We start from the raw sequence: 21766 nt of genomic DNA, 5'->3' as shown, positions 1-21766 counted from the left end.
ACAAACGAGTTAAATGAATTATGTATTAATAGCCAAACAAATAACATTCATTTACTAAATACGTTTGTTTACTAAATCTAAATACGTTAGTGGGAGAGGAATATACGAACCCAAGACATCTAGTTTCTAGTACTATCCCCCTAAGTCACATTAGCCCAAATAGTATTTGTTCCCATTTAGCTATATTATTGATTCAGTTGTTAATTTCTAAAGTTTTCCTTGTAAGGCTGGGCATGGTGACTCCTGCCTGTAATCTCAGCACTTAGGGAGGACGAGGTCGGAGGATCACTTTAGCTCTGGAGTTTAATACCAGCGTGGACAACATAGCAAGTCCTTGTCTCTACAAAACATAAACAAAATTAGCCGGGCATAGTGGTGCATGCCTGTATTCCCAGCTATTTAGGAAGCTAAAATGGGAGAATCTGGGGCTGAGGCTGCAGTGAGCTGAGATCACACCACTGCACTCCAGCCTGGGTGACAGAGCAAGACCCTATCTCAAAAAAAAGTTTTTCTTGTAAATACATGCTTTGAATGGTACTCTAAATAGCTATTAAGAATCTGAAACTCATTAGTCATTTTTATTTTTTTCAAGTGCTACGGATGAAGCATGGCGACTATTATCCACTTACCTGGAGAGGTACAAAGTCCAGAATAACTTGTATCACCACTGTGTAATCAACAAGCTCTTGTCTCATGGAGTGCCTCTGCCTAACTGGCTTATAAACAGTTACAAGGTAAGTGGATTATAACTTGTACAGAGTAAGAACCCACTCTTTATCATTCTGGATAACTTCATGAGATGATTAAAAACATGGACTGATTGCAGGGGCTCATACCTGTCATGCCCGCACATTGGTAGGCCAACAGGGGAGGATGGCTTGAGCCCAGGAGTTTGAGACCAGCTTGGGCAACATAGCGAGACCCCATCTCTATTTAAATTTAAAAATATATACAGAAAAAGAAAAAGATGGGGTGATAACTTATGGGAACATATCGACTTATGTACCTTGGGAAGCTTTTCATCATAGCTAAAACCATAAGAACAATTCAAATTCATTTCTACAGTACTACTGTGTATTTAGATTTGAAGTTTCATAGGTTAGTAATTAAGTTAATTACTATTCACTGAAGAGTGAGTTTATATTTAGAACAATGAGCATATGCATGACACAAGATTTACTCTTCATACATCAAAAAACTCACAGGAGTGGGTGGAGTACTTTTCAAATAATATAACAGTATGGCTGGTCTAAGTGCCCTGGTGTTTACAATTAATTGAGCACAACCAGTTTCCGATTGGTTCCTTCTCCACTCCCACTGTTTCACCTGACTATTAAAAATCAAAAACAGGTTCTTAGACTGTCTGCATCAGAATTATTCAGATGGCAGTCTTCTTCAAAATACAGATTCCTCATCCTAGACTTACAGAATCAGATTATCTCAGGCTAGGAGCCAGAAATCTACATTTTAAGAAGCTCCTAATTTGATTTTGATGTATGCTGAAGTTTGAGAACTTCTGCATCTGAACCACCTTGAGTAGGATAAGGAAAGAGAAAATCTAAAGGTTAAAATCAGGAAAGTTTTTTTTTTTTTTTTAAGGTAGAAAGGAGGCCAGGCACGGTGACTCACACCTGTAAACCCAGCACTTTGGGAGGCCAAGGCAGGCAGATCACCTGAGGTCAGGAATTTGAGACCAGCCTGGCCAACATGGTGAAACACCATCTCCACTAAAAATACAAAAATTATCTGGATATGATGGTGCGTGCCTGTAATCTCAGCTACTCCGGAGGTGGTGGTTACAGTGATCTGAGGTTGCACCACTGCCCCCAAGCCTGGGCGACAGAGCAAGACTCTGTCTCAAAAAAAAAAATAAATAAGTAGGAAAGTAGGGAAGGCAGCTAAGATGGTAAAGGTAAGATTGTGATCAAATCGGAATATAGAAAGCATACTTAATAGAACTCTTCCAAGTAGAGACTTCAGATCTAAAGCTGGTGATTCTTTGAACTTCTTCTGCATTTGTCATTCATGTATTTCTTATTATGTGAATATATTGTCACTTTAGTATTCAGGAAAAGTTTGTTGGCTTTACAACTGTGGAAACTGAAGTGGAGAGAAGTTAAAATATGTCTTAGGTCATAACACAGGGGAAGAAGGCTATTTAACAGATAGGGCCTCCCAAACTGCCTAGAGATAACGGCTCTTAGGGATTTAACTTTTTTTTTCCCTAACTCCCCAGATTTGTTATCAGCCCTTATCCTCAGATGAGTAAACCAAGCCAGTGGTCTAATTATATTGAGAAATACAAATGTTAGGGAATCAGCCACTCAACATTCTTTGGTCAGTACTCAAGTAGGAGGGAAATAGATACATATTCTTAATCACTGACTTTTCACAGAAGGTTGACGCTGCTGAATTGCTTCGTTTATACTTAAACTATGACCTTTTAGAAGAAGCTGTGGATTTGGTGTCAGAATATGTGGATGCTGTATTGGGAAAAGGACATCAATACTTCGGAATTGAGGTAGGCATATACAAATGGTCCCCAATTTACAATGGTTTGACTTACAATTTTTCAACCTTACAGTGGTTTGAAAGTGATGAACATTTATGAGAAACCATACTTTAAAATACTCATGGCTGGGCACAGTGACTCATGCCTATAATCCCAGCACTTTGGGAGGCCGAGGCGGACAGATCACCTGAGGTCAGGAGTTCGAAACCAGCCTGACCAACATGGTGAAGCCCTGTCTCTACTAAAAATATAAAAATTAGTCAGATAGGGTGGCATGCACCTATAATCCCAGCTACTCGGAATGCTGAGGCAGGAGAATCGCTTGAACCTGGGAGGCAGAGGTTGCAGTGAGCCAAGATCATGTCACTGCACTCCAGCCTGGGCAACAGAGCGAGACTCCATCTCAAAAAATAATAATAATAATTAATAAATAAATAAAATACTCATACAACCGTTCAGTTTTTCACTTGCAGTACAGTATTCAATAAATTACACAAGATATTCAAAAAGTAGGCTTTCTGTTAGATGATTTTGCCCAACTTTATAGGTTAACGTTAAGTGTCCTGAGCATGGTTAAGTAGGCTAGGCTAAGCCGTGACGTTCATTAGGTTAGGTGTATTATATGTATTTTCAACCTATGATATTTTCAACTGATAGTGGGTTTATTGGAAAACAAACCCACCATAAGTTGAGGAACATCTGTATAGGCACATGTATCTATATCTATCTATCTATCTATATATATATATACACACACACACATATACACACACACACATATATATATATATATATATATTTTTTTTTTTTTTTTTTTTTGACCAAGTCTTGCTCTGTCGCCCAAGCTGGAGTGCAGTGATGCAGCCTCCGCTTACTCGCTCACTGCAGACTCCGCCTCCTGGGTTCAAGTGATTCTCCTGCCTCGGCTTCCTGAGTAGCTGGGATTACAGGCACCCGCCACCACATCCAGCTAATTTTTTAATATTTTTAGTAGAGATGGGGCTTCACCATGTTGGCCAGGCTGGTCTTGGAACTCCTAACCTCAAGTGATCCACCATGCCCGGCCTAGGCATTTCTTATTATTATCATGCTATGTAAGGTGAGAATCTGAGAGTAAATTGAACTATATATTAGTGTATTTAACCTTTACTATCTGTAGTTATACAACTAAATATTGACACTCTAGGAATCTCTAGTCTCCTGTTTATAAAATAGGAATTTCATCTTTCTTTGTCAAAATAATATGGAATTAGTTAGGATTCAGTGGAGAGAGGTAAACAAAATGGTATTGTGTGTATGCCGGGACTGTGTTAAGTCTCTCTCTACAAGCGTTTTCTTGTTTAATCCTTATAGCAGCCTTATGAAGGAATGTTTTCATTTTCTATTTTTTAACCCATGAGGGAACAGGCTCAGAGGTTATCACAGGCTCATACAGATGGTAAATATAATAGAAGAGCCAGGTCTAAATAGGTGTAATTAACTATAGCTTCAACCCTCATGAAATCAGCCAGGTGCAATAACTCGCACCTGTAATCCTAGCACTTTGAGAGGTCAAGGTGGGAGGATCATTTAAACCCAGAGGTTCAAGACCAGCCTTGGCAACATAGTGAGAACCTTTATCTACAAAAAGTAGAAAAACATTAGCTGGTTATGGTGGCGTGTACCTGTAGTCCCAACTCTGTGGGAAGCTGAGGTGGGAGGATCACATGAGCCCTGGAGGTTGAGGGTACAGTGAGCTGTGATCATGTCACTACACTCCAGCCTGAGTGACAGAGTAAGACCCTGTCTGAAAAAAAAAAAGAAAGTTGACATGAAATTTTTTTTTATTTTTTATTTTTTCCAAGATGGAGTCTCGCTCTGTCACCCAGGCTTGAGTGCAGTGGCACGATCTCGGCTCACTGTAACCTCGGCCTCCCGGGTTCAAGCAATTCTTCAGCCTCAGCCGCCCGAGTAGCTGGGACTACATGGGCGCCACCATGCCTGGCTAATTTTTGTATTTTAGTAGAGACAGGGTTTCACCATATTGGCCAGGCTGGTCTCGAACTCCTGATCTTGTGATCTACCCGCCTCGGCCTCCCAAAACGCTGGGATTACAGGCCCAGCCGACATGAATTTTTAAATATATTTAATTTAACTGAAAAAATGACAATTTTCCCAAGTGGAGAAAAGAGGGTTCCCATTGTGTGCATGCACATGTATACACACAGTTTCTCGTGGGGGGGCGGGGGAGCATTTTATTTGGCCGGGCGCAGTGGCTCACTTTGGGAGGCCAAGGTGGGTGGGTCACTTGAGGCCAGGAGTTCGAGACCAGCCTGGCCAACATGGCGAAACCCCATATCTACTAAAAATAAACATAAAAAAATAAGCTAGGCATGGTGGTGCACATCTGTAGTCCAGCTACTCAGGAGGCTGAGGCACAAGAATCGCTTGAGCCCAGGAGGCGGAGGTTGCAGTGAGCTGAGATTGTGCCACTGCACTCAGCCTGGGCGACAGAGCAAGACCGTCTCAAAAAAAAAAAGGGGTATTTTATTCTACAGAGTCCTATGAAAGCAACTACCCAGAAGAAATGGTACACTTTGCAGACTGTTTTCAAATAAACATTTTCCTTTTAGTTTCCACTGTCCGCAACAGCCCCAATGGTGTGGCTTCCATACTCCTCTATTGATCAGCTTCTCCAAGCTCTGGGAGAGAACAGTGCCAACAGCCACAACATCGCAGTAAGTCAGCCCTTTCCTGAGACATCTTCTGTAAGCCCCTGCACTAGCAGTTACACCTTACAGCTTGATCTTCAGTTCTCCGGGATTAGAAAGGGAGGACGAAAGCCTGTTTTTGGCCCTTAACAAACTGCCCAGTCCCTTTATAGATAAGGCAGAGGATCTAAGCAACAGGGTCAAGGAAACATAATGAGGAACCGTGTGCGTGTTAATTATACAGAGACAAATGCAAGCAGTCGGTCCATCCTTCAAAGCTTTTAGTTTGGTAGGGCAGACCCTACAGGGTAAACAGGTACTTGAAATACAGCATGATAGGCCGGGCACAGTGGCTCATGCCTGTAATCCCAGCACTTTGGAAGGCTTAGACGGGCAGATCACCTGAGAGGTCAGGAGTTCGAGACCAGCTTTGCCAACATGGTGAAACCCCATCTCTACTAAATATACAAAAACTAGCCAGGCATGGTGGTGGGCACCTGTAATCCCAGCTACTTGGGAGGCTGAGGCAGGAGAATCGCTTGAACCTGGGAGGTGGAGGTTGCAGTGAGCTGAGATCGCGCCACTGTACTCCAGCCTGGACGGCAGAGTGAGACTCCATTCCCCCACCCTGAAAAAGAAAGAAATACAGTGTAATAAGTTATCACTATCCTGAGGGAAGTTGGCATATACAACAACATTTCTCAGGAGTCATACATTCGCTCTGCTTGCCTTAACATAAAAAACAACAGTGTTTCCTTGAGTCATTATAGTGATGGCTTATTTTACCAGTGAGATAGAGTGCCTCCTGAGCCTATCTAAAATATTATTTCTGTATTTCACCTGGCAGCTAATAACTAGTTATATCAGATGCAGCATCTCTGGTTCTGAGAAAAGAGTTAGTGATCCTTTTATTAGAAATACTGGTATGGGCCGGGTGCGGTGGCTCACGCCTGTAATCCCAGCACTTTGGGAGGCCAAGGCGGGTGGATCACGAGGTCAGGAGATCGAGACCATCCTGGATAACACGGTGAAACCCTGTATCTACTAAAAATACAAAAAAATTAGCCGGGCGTGGTGGCGGGCACCTGTAGTCCCAGCTACTCGGGAGGCTGAGGCAGGAGAATGGCGGAACCCGGGAGGCAGAGTTTGCAGTGAGCCGAGATTGCGCCACTGCACTCCAGCCTGGGCGACAGAGCGAGACTCCGTCTCAAAAAAAAAAAAAAGAAAAAAGAAATACTGGTATGATTTCCATACTTAGAAAATTCATTCAGAAAATGAGACTGAAATGTTGTATGTAACAGAGAGGCCTAGTTTTACCAGTAGAGTCACAGAGGAGACTCCTATAACAAATGGTGATTTTATGAAGCAGAGTGGCTAACATCTTTATAAGGTGGAATCTACTTGGTGAAGTCAAAGTTATTAATAACTTCAATATTTTTCCATTGTTGAGCTGTTATGTAATGTTTTCCTTCTTTTCTCTTACAGCTGTCTCAGAAAATACTTGACAAATTGGAGGACTACCAGCAAAAAGTTGATAAGGCAACACGGGATTTATTATATCGTCGGACCTTGTGATCCAGATTGTCACCTACCGCTTGGTGCCTCTTAGGGCTTAAGACTACCCTACAGGAACCCTGTACTCAAGGCCGATTTTTGTAACTGTAAATGATGTGTACAGCATTCAAGTCTGCATTCTGCACAAGATAGGAGGGCGGAAGAGTCAGAGGACCCTGTGCTTGCTGGTGGTGCTAACACAATTTCTGGTGTTCAACCTCGGTCTCAAATAGCTGCTTTTGTATATGATTCACAAGCTTTTTTAGAGTTTATATTTTTTTAAACTACCGAAGATATTCATTATCTGCAAATTAAGACCCACCTTCACTTTCCAAAATAGCTGAGGGTTGTTGGCTTGTTGTAGCTGACCACCAAAAGCAGTCACTGCAAATCTTTTAATTCTTCCCTATCACCTTTTGTATTTTAATACAATTGCTTTGGTCCAGAACTGACAGGTATTTTCTGTATTGTACACAAAAGCTAATAATTGTGCATACTCTTTTATTGATTTTGGAGGTTTTGTACGATCTTCAATCAAGTATTAAATAATTTGCCTAGATTAAGCCTAAAATGATGACCAGCTAATTAAAGAAGATATTTTGAATCTGGTTCTGAGCTAAAGTTGAGTAAATTCTTAGCTAAGAAAAAATTGGAAATTCATCATCTATATTAGCAACAGATTCTCAGAGTAAATTGTTAACTTCTATGATTTACGATAATCAAGCTGGACTTGATCATACAAGTTAGTCTCATAATGTATTGGACCAAAATGTAAACTTCATTGGTCAGATTCAGAAGCATTCATGCTCACAAGTTTTGGGAAAGTGAAAAATAATAAAATCATCTTGGATTTTATTCTGTATATTAAAATTTATCTTTTAAGGAAACAATTTGTATACTACTTGCTTGTATAGCCTTTTGACCCTTCTTGAGTTTTTCATAAGCCTTTAACTTTTATACTTTCAATACCATATTTACATTATATACTTTAATTAACAATGTGAGTTTCTCTGTGGTACTGTTGTTGGTAGATACTGAGGTGTGTGTTTCTTTTTTTCATTTTAGCTCTACTATGATTAATATGAGGCATTTGGTGCAATTAGGGACTGGGAGAGCCCCTGTCCTCCCAGCTCTCTAAACCTGTGGCTTTCAATGACAGTAAGAAAGACATTTTGACCTACATACACATATATAACCAAAAGAAAAGTTTCACAAAATTTGTATCCTCACCTACTGTGTACTCTGATGTTTTCATGAGTGACTAATGGATCATAACCCATAGTATGAAAACATCAAGGGCCAGGCGTGGTGGCTAACTCCTATAATCTCAGCACTTTGGGAAGCTGAGGCAGGCGGATCACTTGAGATCAGGAGTTCAAGACCAACATGGCAAAACCACATCTTTCAAAAAAAAAAAGATTAGCTGGTCGCAGTGGTGCATACCTGTAGTCCCAGCTACTAGAGGGGCTGAGGTGGAAAGATGGCTTGAGTCTGGGAGGTAGAGGTTGCAGTGAGCCTTGAGCATGCCACTGCACTCCAGCCTGGGCGACAATGAGACCAAACCCTATTGTAGCCATCTCTGGAGGGCAAGAAGTAGTGAGACACTAGCCCTATTCCAGAAACCCCCACTCCCCCCATTTGTGTTGCTATCAATGCAGTGGTTTCCATGGTGGCAGTTCCCAGATGCTGACCAGCTTTTCCTGTGCTTGTTGTTTAGGTTCAAGGCCTAGAACCCATGCTCAACCCAGCCCAACTCTTCTGTCATTGTCTTCTACCCTCCGCATTTTGAGTCCCAACCAGAACAGAGCATGCCCCCATCCTTCCACTTCACTTTTCTCACAGCTTTGAGTCTGCTTTTTTTTTTTTTCAGACGGAGTTTCACTCTTGTTACCCATGCTGGAGTGCAGTGGCGTGATCTCCACTCACCACACCTTCCGCCTCCCGGGTTCAAGTGATTCTCTGCCTCAGCCTCCCGAGGAGCTGGGATTACAGGCATGGGCCACCACGCCCAGCTAATTTTGTATGTTTAGTAGAGACCAGGTTTTTCCATGTTGGGCAGGCTGGTCTTGAACTGCCCACCTCAGTCTCCCAAAGTGCTGGGATTATAGGGGAATTGCAACAGAGAAAGTAATTCATGGCTGGGCGCAGTGACTCACACCTGTAGTCCCAGCATTTTGGGAGGCCAAGGCGGGCAGATCACGAGGTCAGGAGTTTGAGACTAGCTTGACCAACATGGTGAAATCCCATCTTTACTAAAAAAAAAAAAATGCAAAAATTAGCCAGGTGTGGTGGCGTGTACCTGTAATCCCAGCTACTTAGGAGGCTGAGGCAGAAGAATCGCTTGAACCTGGGAGGCAGAGGTTGCAGTGAGCCAAGATCACGCCGTTGCACTCCAGCATGGGCAACAAGAGTGAAATTCTGTCTCAAAAAAAAAAAAAAAGAGTAATTTATGCAGAGTCAGCTGTGCGGGAGACGAGTTTTATTATTACTCAAATCAGTTTCCCCTAAAACTCAGGGATCAGAGTTTTTAAGGATAATTTGGTGGGTAGGGGGCCAGTAAATCAGGAGTGCTGATTGGTTGGTTTGGGGATGAACTCATAGGGAGTCGAAGCTGTTCTCTTCTCCTGAGTCAGTTCCTGGGTGGGGGCACAGAACTGGTTGGCAGGTCCAGGTGGGGCCATCTGGTTGTGAGAAATAAAAAACCTGAAAAGACATCTCAAAAGGCCCATCTTAGGTTCACAATAGTGATGTTACCTTCAAGAATAATTAGGAAAGTTGCAAATCTTATGACCTCCAGAATAATGGCTGGTAATATTTAGAAATCCAGCCCCTCTCATCTTGACTTCGTGGCTGGTGGCCTTTCATTTGTTTTAACAGTTTAGCTTTTTGGGAAGGACCGTTACATAAACTATACACTAGGCTGGGCGCGGTGGCTCACGTGTATCCAGCCTTTGGAGCGAGGGGGGTACGAGGTCAGGAGATCGAGACCAAGGTGAAACCCGTCTACTAAAAAAAAAAAAAAAGCGGGTGGGGCGCCTGTAGTCAGCTATGGAGACTGAGAGGAGAATGCATGAACGGGAGGCGGAGTGCAGTGAGCGAATGCGCCACGCACCCGCCTGGCGACAGAGCGAGACTCCGTCTCAAAAAAAAAAAAAAAAAAAAAAAACTATACACTAAATTCCTTCTCAAAGGTAGTTTGGCCTATGCCTAGGAATGAATGAACAAGGACAGTTTAGAGGTTAGAAGCACGATAGGGTCAGTTAGGTCTGACACCTTTCACTGTCATAATTTTCTGAGTTATGATTTTTGCAAAGACAGTTTCATGACCAGTCTAGCCTGAAAATGCATTTTATACCATTTTTTCTCTTATTTCCCTAGTTTCAATATGTAACCTTGAAGCTTACTGCAGAAATCTTTTTTCTTCTCCTTAGTTTTAAAATACTAGCTTTGACATGTACTTTCTTTGAAATATCATATTCCTCCCTTTCTCACCATACACTCCATTATACCATGCACATTTATCTAACTGCATGCTTGTATCTAATTATGTGCTTACCCAGGGGCTAATCTCGAGACAGACCAAGCATGGAGACCCAGCCGCAAAAATCCAGAGATTACCTCGAGGTAGTTAGTCTACAATACCACCCGGCCATTGTTGAGATGACACCAATGCCCGCACTCCAGGTGACAGACCCAAAATAGCCACCACAACAAGACACATGGACCTTGTACTCAGCACAGCTCCTGCATGCCACCAATATCGTTTCCCTTTTTAAACCCTTGCGTTCTCCCCAGAAATTTGAAGTGGTTGCTTTGGATGTGAATCTAGCCACTTCCCTATTGCTAGTTTTGGTAAATTTCTACCATACCTTGCTCTTGCTTCGGGGCTTTCCGAGTGGCGAGCCACCAGACCTGCACTCACTCAAAAAAGTATGGCTACTACAGTTAATCATACTGTATTGTACACTTGAAATTTGCTAAGATAATATTTTAAGGCTTCTCACCATACACAAACAAAAAGGTAACTATATGAGGTGCTGGATATGTTAATTGACTTTGTCAAAAGACAAATTGCAACAGATTTAGTTTAAAGATTTTTTTTTCTAGATGGAGTCTCGCTCTGTCACCCAGGCTGGATGGGAGTGGCACAATCTCGGCTCACTGCAACCTCCGCCTCCCGGGTTTAAGCAATTCTCCTGCCTCAGCCTCCCAGGTAGCTGGGACTACAGGTGCACACCACCATGCTCGGCTAATTTTTGTATTCTTTTTTTTTTTTTTTTTTTTTTTTTTTTGAGACGGAGTCTCGCTCTCTCGCCCAGGCTGGAGTGCAGTGGCGCAATCTCGGCTCACTGCAAGCTCCACCTCCCGGGTTCACGCCATTCTCCTGCCTCAGCCTCTCCGAGTAGCTGGGACTACAGGCGCCCGCCACCACGCCCGGCTAATTTTTTTTTGGTATTTTTAGTAGAGACGGGGTTTCACCGTGGTCTCGATCTCCTGACCTCGTGATCCGCCCGCCTCGGCCTCCCAAAGTGCTGGGATTACAAGCATGAGCCACTGCACCCAGCCAATTTTTGTATTCTTAGTAGAGATGGGGTTTCGCCATGTTGACCAAGCTGGTCTCGAACTCTTGACCTCATGATCCGCCCACCTCAGCCTCCCAAAGTGCTGGGACTACAGGCATGAGCCACTGTGCCCAGCCTAAAGATCTTAATTAGCTTTTATTTATCACTTGTGTGAATTGGGCAACACTTCCTTCCATAAAATAGAATGAGTGTTCCAACAAGCTAAACAGAGGACAGAAACAGGCTAAGGAAAGCAGGAAACAACAAAACACAGCTTGGTGGCTTCCTTTTTTAATTTAGACAGGGTCTTGTTCTCACACCCCAGATGGACTGCAGTGGCACAATCACGGCTCACTACAGCCTGGACCTCCAGGGCTCAGTTGATTCTCCTGCCTCAGCCTTCAGAGTAGCTGGGACTACAGGAAATTTTTATATTTTGGCCGGGCGCGGTGGCTCACGCCTGTAATCCCAGCACTTTGGGAGGACAAGGCGGGTGGATCACGAGGTCAGGAGATGGAGACCTTCCTGGCTAACATGGTGAAACCCTGTCTCTACTAAAAATACAAAAATTAGCCGGGTGTGGTGACGGGCGCCCGTAGTCCCACCTACTCGGGAGGCTGAGGCAGGAGAATGGCGTGAACCCGGGAGGCAGAGCTTGCAGTGAGCCGAGATCTCGCCACTGCACTCCAGTCTGGGAGACAAAGCAAGACTCTGTCTCAAAAAAAAAAAGAAAAATTTTTATTATTTTTTGTAGAGATGGAGTTTTGCCATGTTACCCAGGCTGGAGATGGTTTCAAAGTTACTTTCCTTGTAAAGGTTAAAACAGAGGGGATTTCCTTATCAGGCCTGTTTGAGGACTTGGCTATTATCTCTGTCTCCTGATTTCCCAGATGGTGACATAAACAACTTCATTTCTTTTTTTTAATAGAGATGGGGTCTTGCTATGTTGCCCAGGCTGGTCTTGAAATCCTGGACTCAAGTGATCCTCCCACCTCAGCCTCCCAACGTGCTGGGATTACAGGCATGAGCCATCACGTCCAGCCAAACAACTTCTTTAATTTAATGATATGGAACTCTAGCCTGAGTAACTCCATTTGGGTATGGCCTGTTGGGGCCTAGTACAGGAGCTCAGTCCAAAATAATGGCCTCCGATACTATTTTTTTTTTTTTTTTTTGAGACAGAGTTTTGCTCGTCACCCAGGCTGGAGTGCAATGGCGCGATCTCAGTTCACTGCAATCTCCACCCCCCAGGTTCAAGCGAGTCTCCTGCCTCAGCTTCCTGAGTACCTGAGATTACAGCCACATGCCAACACGCCCGGCTACTTTTTGTATTTTTAGTAGAGATGGGGTTTCACCATGTTGGTCACGCTGGTCTTGAACTCTGGACCTCAGGTGATCCACCTGCCTCAGCTTCCCAAAGTGCTGGGATTACAGGCATGAGCCACCACGCCCAGCCTTGCCTCCTATAAATTTCTTTCTTTTTTTTTGTTTTTAAGATGGAGTCTTGCTCTGTTACCAGGCTGGAGTGCAATGGCGCCATCTCGGCTCACTGCAACCTCCGCCTCCTGGGTTCAAGTGATTCTCCTGCATCAGCCTCCGGAGAGTAGCTGGGACTACAGGCACATGCCACCACGCCCAACTAATTTTTGTATTTTTAGTAGAGACGGGGCTTCACCATGTTGGCCAGGGTGGTCTCGATCTCTTGACCTTGTGATCTGCCCACCTCGGCGTCCCAAAGTGCTGGGATTACAGGCGTGAGCCACCGTGCCCGTCCAACCTCCTATAAATTTTATTTAACGACTGATTGTGATAATCATTTCACTATGTATATGTACATCAAATCATCACATTATATACCTTAAATATATACAATTTTTATCAATTATGCCTCAATAAAGCTAGGGAAAAAAGCCAATGGTTATCAACTCTGGCTAAGCATTAGAATAATCTAAGGAGCTTTTTAAAAAGGCAAGCTGATTGCAGTTCATCACAACTATAATCCCAGCACTTTGAGAGGCTAAGGTGGATGGCTTGAGGCCAAGAGTTTGAGTCTATCCTGGGAAACAAGACAAGACCCTATCTTTACTTAAAAATAAACTGGCAGCCGGGCACGGTAGCTCGTGGCTGTAATCGCAGCACTTTGGGGAGGCCTAGGCAGGTGGATCACCTGAGGTTCAGGAGTTTGAGACCAGCCATGGCCAACATGGTGAAACCCCATCTCTACTAAAAATACAAAAATTAGCCAGGCGTGATGGCACACACCTGTAATCCCAGCTACTTGGGAGGCTGAGGCAGGAGAATCGCTTGAACCCAGGAGGCAGAGGTTGCAGTGAGCTGAGATCGCACCATTGCACTCCAGCCTGGGTGACAAGAACGAAACCCCATCTCAAAATAAATAAATACATAAACTGGCAAAGTGCAATGGCTCATGCTTGTGATCCCAATGCTTTGGGAGACTGAGATGGGCAGACGGCTTGAACCCAGAAGTTCCAGACTAGCACAGACAACATGGCAAAACCCTATCTCTACCAAAAATTTAGAAATTAGCTGGGATTGGTGGCACGCACCTGTAGTCTCAGCTACTTGGGAGGCTGAGGTGGGATGGTCCCTTGAGCCTCAAGAGGAAAAGGCTGCAGTGAGCCATGATCACGCCATTGTACTCCAGCCTGGGCAACAGAGCAAGACCCTGTTTCAAAAATAAATAATTACATTAAAATAAAGCACATTGAAATAGGTCGTGCACTCCCACCCCACTCCAACTGATTCCGATTTTTATATCGCTTTAATGCCCTCCAGATGGTTGAGAACCCTTGGTATAAGCATAAACAACCATCACCTCCAGAAATGTATGCTTCCCCCAAGGAAAACAGCCTTTCACATTTCTATACATTTAGGTTTGGCTCATAATCTCAACTTAGTTCCAGCCAGTTGTATAATATTACCTGCACTTTTGTATAGAAAAAAGGATCATTCATAGTAATAGCTGCTCTCGGGTACAACTAATTGGGGCCAGTGTTGCAGGCGGTAAAGGAACTTACCAAGACAGTCACAGGTAAACAAGGGCAGATAGTATAAACATACATCGCAAGGATGCAACAGGTAGGCACTAAGAGAGGAGCTGACTGCAATGGGGATTTTACAGAATGGTGCTCATGCTGGAGAGGGCTACACGCAGTATTGATAATGCCAAGGATGCAGTGAGCTAACTTGCATTGTTCTATCAGCCAAGGTTCTGGTGATAAATTGGGCATAGGAAGACTGTGAGTTACTTGCACAGGAGGACTGTATATCCTGGATCATGAAGAAAGGCAGACTTAGAGCTTATCTACTTTTTCTTTTTGTTCTCCCCTACTCCTGCCAGCCTGACTCCTTTTCCCTTATTAGGAACTCCACAGGTACTAGTGTTTATTTTTTTCCAGGTGCAATGCAAAGGTCTTAAAACTATGATACAGGCTGGGCGTGGTGGCTCACGCCTGTAATCCCAGCACTTTGGGAGGCCAAGGCGGGTGGATCACCTGAGGTCAGGAGTTTCAGACCAACCTGGCCAACATGGTGAAACCCCATCTCTACTAAACATACAAAAATTAGCCGGACGTGGTGGCGCGCACCTGCAGTCCCAGCTACTCAGGAGGCTAAGGCAGGAGAATCACTTGAACCTGGGAGGCTGAGGTTGCAGTGAGCTGAGATCACACCACTGCACTCCAGCCTGGCAACAGAGCAAGACTCTGTCTCAAAAAACAAAAAAAACTATGATACAATTTAAATTTCACAACAACCCTATGGATCTATGGATACTGGTACTAATGTATTTTGTGGTTGCAGAAACAAGTTTAGCGATGTTAAGAAACTTGTCTAAGCCTTCATATCTGGAAGGTACTGAAGAAAAGTTTTCAATCCAGATGTTGGCTCAAAGTTCCTATAAAAAACTCCTTATTTTACTGTGTCTTTACTCGTTAAATAAATTAGAAAATTGCTAAAAGCTTTTTTTTTTTTTTTTTTTTGAGACAGAGTCTCACTCTATTGCCCAGGCTGGAGTGCAGTGGCGTGATCTCGGTTCATTGCAAACTCTGCCTCCCAGGTTCACGCCATTCTCCTGCCTCAGCCTCCCCAGTAGCTGGGACTACAGGCGCCCGCCACCGCACCCGGTTAATTTTTGGTATTTTTTTTTAGTAGAGACGGGGTTTCACTGTGTTAGCCAGGATGATCTCCATCTCCTGACCTTGTGATCCGCCCACCTTGGCCTCCCAAAGTACTGGCATTACAGGCGTGAGCCACCGCGCCAGGCCTGCTAACAGCTTTAAAACAGCAAATTCTTGGCCAAGCGCAGTGGCTCAGGCCTGTAATCGCAGCACTTTGGGAGGCCAAGGCAGGTGGATCACAAGATCAGGAGATCGAGACCATCCTGGCTAACACAGTGAAACCCCGTCTCTACTAAAAATACAAAAAAATTAGCGGGGTGTGGTGGTGGGCACCTGTAGTCCCAGCTACTCGGGAGGCTGAGGCAGGAGAATGGCGTGAACCCGGGAGGCAGAGCTTGCAGTGAGCCGAGATTGCGCCACTGCACTCTAGCCTGGGTGACAGAGCGAGACTCTGTCTCAAAACAAAAAAAACAAAAAACAAAAAAAAAACCCAGCAAATTCTTCGGGCCAGGCACAGTGGCTCACGCCTGTAATCCTAGCACTCTTGGAAGCCGAGGCAGGTGGATCACCTGAGGTCAGGAGTTTGAGACCATCCTGGCCAACATGGTGAAACCCCGTCTACTAAAAATGCAAAAAATTAGTAGGGGGTGGTGGCGGGTGCCTGTAATTCCAGCTACTGGGGAGGCTGAGGGAGGAGAATCGCTTGAACCTGGGAGGCGTTAAGTGAGCTGAGATCGTGCCATTGCACTCCAGCCTGGGTGACAAGAACAAAACTCCCACTAAAAAAAAAATTAGGCCAGGCACTGTGGCTCACACCTGTAATCCCAGCACTTTGGGAGGCTGAGGCAGGCAGATCACTTGAGGTCAGGAGTTCAAGACCAGCCTGGCCAACATGGTGAAACCTCGTCTCTACTAAAAATACAAAAATTAGTGGGGGTGATAGCATGCACCTGTATAGTCCCAGCTACTCGGGAGGCTGAGGTGGAAGAATCGCTTGAACCCAGGAGGTGGAGGTTGCAGTGAGCCTGTAGCAGGACGAGCCGCAGACAAAACTCCTCAGACACCAAGTTAAAAAAGGAAGGGGTTCAGCCGGGGGCATCAGCAAGACTCCTGTCTCAAGAGCCCAGCTCCCCGAGTGAGCAATTCCTGTCCCTTTTAAGGGCTGACAACTCTAAGGTGGTGCGCATGACAGGGTTCATGATCGACTGAGCAAGCAGGAGTTACGTGACTGGGGGCTGCATGCACTGGTAATTAGATCGGAACAAAACAGGATAGGGATTTTCGCAGTGCTTTTCTATACGATGTCTGTAATCTATAGATAATATAACCGATTAGGTCAGGGGTCAATCTTTAACTACTAGGCCCAGGGTGTGGCGCCAGGCTGTCTGCCTGTGGATTTCATTTCTGCCTTTTAGTTTTTACTTTTTCTTTCTTTGGAGGCAGAAATTGGGCATAAGACAATCTGAGGGGTGGTCTCCTCCCTTAAGCCAAGATCGTGCCACTGCCCTCCAACCTGGGCGACTGTATACAAAATAAAAATCTGTAATCTCAGCACTTTGGGAGGCCGAGGCAGACAGATCATGAGGTCAGGAGATCTAGACCAGCCTGGCCAATATGGTGAAACCTCATCTCTACTAAGATACAAAAAATTAGCCAGGCAAGGTGGTGCGTGCCTGTAGTCCCAGCTACTCAGGAGGCTGAGGCAGGGGAATCACTTGAACCTGGGAGGCAGAGATTGCAGTGAGCCAAGATCGTGCCACCGCACTCCAGCCTGGCGACAGAGCAAAACTCTCTCAAAAATAAATAAATTAAAATTAAAATTAAAAAATTAGGCTGGGCACGGTGGCTCACGCCTGTAATCCCAGCACTTTGGGAGGCCGAGGCGGGTGGATCACCTGAGGTCAGGAGTTCAAGACTAGCCTGACCAACATGGCAAAACCCTGTCTCAAACTAAAAATACAAAAATTACCAGGCGTGGTGGTGGGCACCTGTTATCTCAACTGCTGGGGAGGCTGAGGCAGGAGAGTCGCTTGGACCCGGAGGGCGGAGGCCGCAGTGAGTCGAGATTGCGCCATTGCACTCCAGCCTGGGCAACAGAGCGAGACACCGTCTCAAAAAAAAAAAAAAAAAAAAAAATGGCTTTAGACCAGGAGTTTGAGGCTGCAGTGGGCTATAATCATGCCACGTTACTCCAACCTGGATGACGGAGCAAGACACTTTTAAAAATAAAATTAGAAATAATCATTTTAAAAGAGAATCAAATGCAATTCTACGCGTAAAGTGCTTGGTGACTGACACATAGAGCTCAGTAAGTATTACATATTTTTAGTGGGAACTGAGCTGCTGCGTACATAACAATAAATACCACTCGCATTCCTTAGTTTAGAAGGGAGACAGATGTCAACAGGATGTCAAGTGCCAGGGAGAGGCTGGGCAGGAGAGGTCACCCCTGCACTGCGTCTGCATTGCGCCCTGATGAAAGAATAAAAGACTTTCATCATGTGATGCAGTAATTATTCCAGCCAGTGCAAAGGAAAAGTGAGGGAGGTGGTGCTCCAAGTGGCGGGCTCCAGAGGTAGAGGAGACGGGAGAGGGGGCAGTGTTAAAGCAAGGGTACATTAAAGCATGTTGACCATAGTGGTACAAAACTGGTAAGGTTCCTGTATCCCATCCCAACAATTTTAGGCTTTTTCCTTGTAGGTAGTGGAATATCTCGTCATCTTTCCCAGCTAATAAGCGAGAAAATATGAGACATCTATTTGTGTGCTGTAGGAAATTACAAAAGCGTAAAAGACCCACTGTCCCATTTAATGTTCAATGCTATACCCAGAGTAAACCACAATAATCAGGGCGAAACGTGGGGAAGGGCTCGGAAAACAGCACAGCTTTCTTTTTTCTCTTTTTTTGCGACAGTCTCACTCTGTCGCCCAGGGTGGGGTGCAGTGGCGCGATCTCGGCTCACTGTAACCTCTGCCGCCCGGTTCATGCGATTCGCCTGCCTCAGTCTCCCGACTAGCTAGGATTACAGGCGCCTGCCACAGAGCCCGACTACTTTTTTTGTATTTTTAGTAGAGACGGGGTTTCACCATCTTGGACAAGCTGGTCTTGAACTCCTGACCTCGTGATCCACCCGCCTCGGCCTGCCAAAGTGTTGAGATTACGGGCGTGAGCGCGCTCGGCCCAGCAGCACAGCTTTCCAGAAGACAGACAACATGGAACGCTCGGCCGAGAACAGCCACAAGATGGAGGACAAGCGGCTAGAGAAAAGGCTTGGGGGAAGCGCACGGGTGGCACCCGACGGAAGTGGGGAAGTCGTTCTAATTCAGGCCCTACCGCACTATTGGCTGGACTCTCACCCTTTTTCCTTTTCCATTGGCCACCGGTCCCTTCTCTGGGTCAGAACAGCCAATCGCCTAGCGCAGTTGGAAAGCCCGCCCTTTCTCCTGGTGAGGAGGAGCCAGGAGCGCCGAAGGGCCCGGGGCGCTTGCGCAAGCGCGCGCTCCGCCGGTTGAAAGCGGATCCGGGCTGGAGGCGGCGTCGCGGTGCATGAATATTGATTACGCGTCGCAGCGCCCAGCGCCCAGCGCCCAGCGCCCGCCCCTCTCGGCCTCCCGACGCTCGCTGCTCGCGCTTGGGCTCGCGATGGGGAAGAAGTCCCGGGCGGTACCCGGCCGTAGGCCCATCCTGCAGCTCTCTCCGCCGGGTCCTCGGGGCAGCACGCCGGGCCGGGACCCGGAGCCGGAACCCGACACCGAGCCGGACTCCACCGCGGCGGTCCCCAGCCAGCCCGCCCCGTCGGCGGCGACGACGACCACCACCACCACCGCCGCGGTGACTGCCGCCGCGGCCTCGGACGAGTCGCCTTCAGAAGGCAAGGGTGCGCGGGGGGACCTGAACTCGAGCTCGGGGCTTGCGGCCTGGGCTCCTCACGGCGCCTGGCCAGACCCGGCGAGGGGCCCGGGCGAGGTCGGCTTCCGAGGCCGCGGGCCTGCAGGCGGGGCGGCCCTGGGCTCCGGGCCGCAGAAGGGCCAGGCCGAGTTCTGCGCCCTCGGCCCGGGCCAAGCCCGAGGCGCCATCTGTGGTGCAGGGCTCGCCCCAGGAACGTTTGAAATATGACCGAAGTTCGGGCACCCTGAGTCTCCCAGGCGCCCCGGGTCGGTGTTGGGTCATGCAGAGGGTGGATGTGAGGATGAGTTTCCGCGTGCGCGGCCTTGTGACTGTGGACCAGGCCTTTCCACACGTCATCTGCCTCCTTTCGGTTCTGTCGAAACGGGGATAGAGACGTTTAGAAAAAGCTCTTGATATTCCAGCCAGTAAGCATCCCCACACTAGCAGAACTCCTGGAGAAATGGAGCTGGTAGCTTCCTATTTGTGTGGTTCTCGCTGGAGTGGTGCTTGGATTAAAAGTGACTCCCGGGCTAGGCGCCGGAGGAGCCCGTTTCAGATGTTCAGACATCACGCTGGGTCGTTAATTGGAAAAAATCCGCAATAGCAGTGTTTGGTGTGTCTTGTAAAGGTCCTATCATAGCCTGGAGAATACTTACTGTTTTTGTATGTATTTGTAAGTATTGCAGATGTAACTTTTTAAGAGTTTTGTTGTTTCGAGACAAGGTCTTAATCTGTCGCCCAGGCTGGAGTGCAGTGGCGCGATCTTGGGCTCACCGCAACCTCCACCTCCCGGGTTCAAGCGATCCTCCCGCCTTAGCCTCCTGGGTAGCTGGGACTACAGGACCCTGCCACCATGCCCGGTTAATTTTTGTATTTTCAGTAGAGACGAAGTTTCTTCATGTTTCCCCGGCTGGTCTCGAACTCCAGGGCTCAAGCGATGGATCATTACAGGCGAGAGCCACAGCGCCCGGCCATGCAGATGTATTAATAATTTTTATTTACCATGGTCAGAGTCTTCCCTTGATGTTGAAGTTTGTAGGCAGATGAAAGACTCCAGGGCACGGTGACTCATGCCTGTAATCCCAGCACTTTGGGAGGCCGAGGTAGGCGGATCACTCGAGGTCAGGAGTTTGACCAGCCTGGGCGACAAGAGCGAAACTCCGTCTCAAAAAAAAAAAAAAAAAAAGATTCCAGCTCCGTGTGTTTATCATCTCCCAATTATTTGGGTCAATGAAATGTCCTTTTTTTTTTTTTGAGATGGAGTCTTTCTCTGTGGCCCAGGCTGCAGTAACCTCTGCCTCCTGGGTTCAAGCGATCCTCCTGCCTCCCGAGTAGCTGGGATTACAGGCGAGTGCCATCACGCCCAGCTACTTTTTTTTTTTTTTTGTATTTTTAGTAGAGATGGGGTTTCACCATGGTGGCCAGGCTGGTCTTGAACCCCTGACCTCAAGTGACACCCCCCGCGCCTATCTTGGCCTCCCAAAGTGCTGGGATTACAGGTGCAAGCCCAGCCGAAATGCCCTTTTTAAAAAATTGATGGAATCTAGAGCTGAAATGTTAAATCAAAGGTTGATTTGTCACCTCTAGTGTTTTCTCTGGTCTGGAATCTGACTGCACTTTTCCCTTTCTTTCTTTTTTTTTTTTTTTTTTAATCCAGATGAACAAGAAGCGGTGCAGGAGGTTCCTAGAGTTGTTCAGAATCCTCCAAAACCAGTCATGACCACTAGACCCACAGCTGTTAAAGCAACAGGTATGCTTTTGTTTTGTTTTTTGCATTTTTCTCCCATGTCTTTCATTAAAGTCAAGTTGGGTTTGTACATAGAATGTTTTGCTGAATGCTCTAGTGTTGCTAACATTATTTCTTTTTTTTTTTTTTTTTTTTTTTTTTTTTTTGAGACGGAGTCTCGCTCTGTCGCCCAGACTGGAGTGCAATGGCGCAATCTCGGCTCACTGCAAGCTCCACCTCCCGGGTTCACGCCATTCTCCTGCCTCAGCCTCTCCGAGTAGCTGGGACTACAGGCGCCCGCCACCACGCCCGGCTAATTTTTTGTATTTTTAGTAGAGACGGGGTTTCACCGTGGTCTCGATCTCCTGACCTCGTGATCCGCCCGCCTCGGCCTCCCAAAGTGCTGGGATTACAAGCGTGAGCCACCGCGCCCGGCTTGTTGTTTTTCTTTACCCAAAACGTTTTTTACTATTTTTTTTCCTGATGCTGTTTTATAACTAGTTTTCTGGTCCTCCCACTAGCTTGGTGTTCATTAGGCATGCCAACTCCTATTCCTTTTCTAACACTGTGGCTCGATTGGTTACCTAACAAACATTGGTGGACCTGGAAATTGATCTTATTAAATATTTTCAAGTACAAAGGAATGCCATAGTTGCAGCAGTGGTTTTCTAGACAAACCTGGGTTCAATTCATCA

General features: G+C 46.0%; 2 protein-coding genes across 3 annotated transcripts in view; both read left to right on the top strand.

Moving 5' to 3' along the window:
* Positions 1 to 7771, top strand: part of NUP160 (nucleoporin 160) — a 65416-nt gene extending 57645 nt beyond the window's left edge. Inside the window, exons 33-36 of the mRNA XM_003278987.4 lie at positions 593 to 734; positions 2396 to 2521; positions 5125 to 5229; positions 6688 to 7771. Of these exons, the coding sequence (XP_003279035.2) occupies positions 593 to 734; positions 2396 to 2521; positions 5125 to 5229; positions 6688 to 6777 (463 nt within the window). The 3' untranslated portion in view covers positions 6778 to 7771. The remainder of the gene's footprint in view (positions 1 to 592; positions 735 to 2395; positions 2522 to 5124; positions 5230 to 6687) is intronic.
* Positions 7772 to 18925: 11154 nt separating this feature from the next.
* FNBP4 (formin binding protein 4) overlaps positions 18926 to 21766 on the top strand; it is a 52006-nt gene continuing 49165 nt past the window's right edge. Inside the window, exons 1-2 of one of the 2 annotated variants that reach the window (XM_030828639.1) lie at positions 18926 to 19334; positions 21003 to 21095. In XM_030828639.1, coding sequence (XP_030684499.1) covers positions 19004 to 19334; positions 21003 to 21095 — 424 coding nt within the window. In that variant the 5' untranslated portion in view covers positions 18926 to 19003. The remainder of the gene's footprint in view (positions 19335 to 21002; positions 21096 to 21766) is intronic. The other variant, XM_030828640.1, reaches the window with a different exon arrangement.

This window comes from Nomascus leucogenys, chromosome 15, assembly GCF_006542625.1.
Source record: "Nomascus leucogenys isolate Asia chromosome 15, Asia_NLE_v1, whole genome shotgun sequence".
In the NCBI taxonomy this organism is placed as follows: Eukaryota; Metazoa; Chordata; class Mammalia; order Primates; family Hylobatidae; genus Nomascus; species Nomascus leucogenys.
The sequence above is the reverse complement of the archived record's forward strand: the minus strand, read 5'-3'. Positions and strand labels throughout refer to the sequence as shown.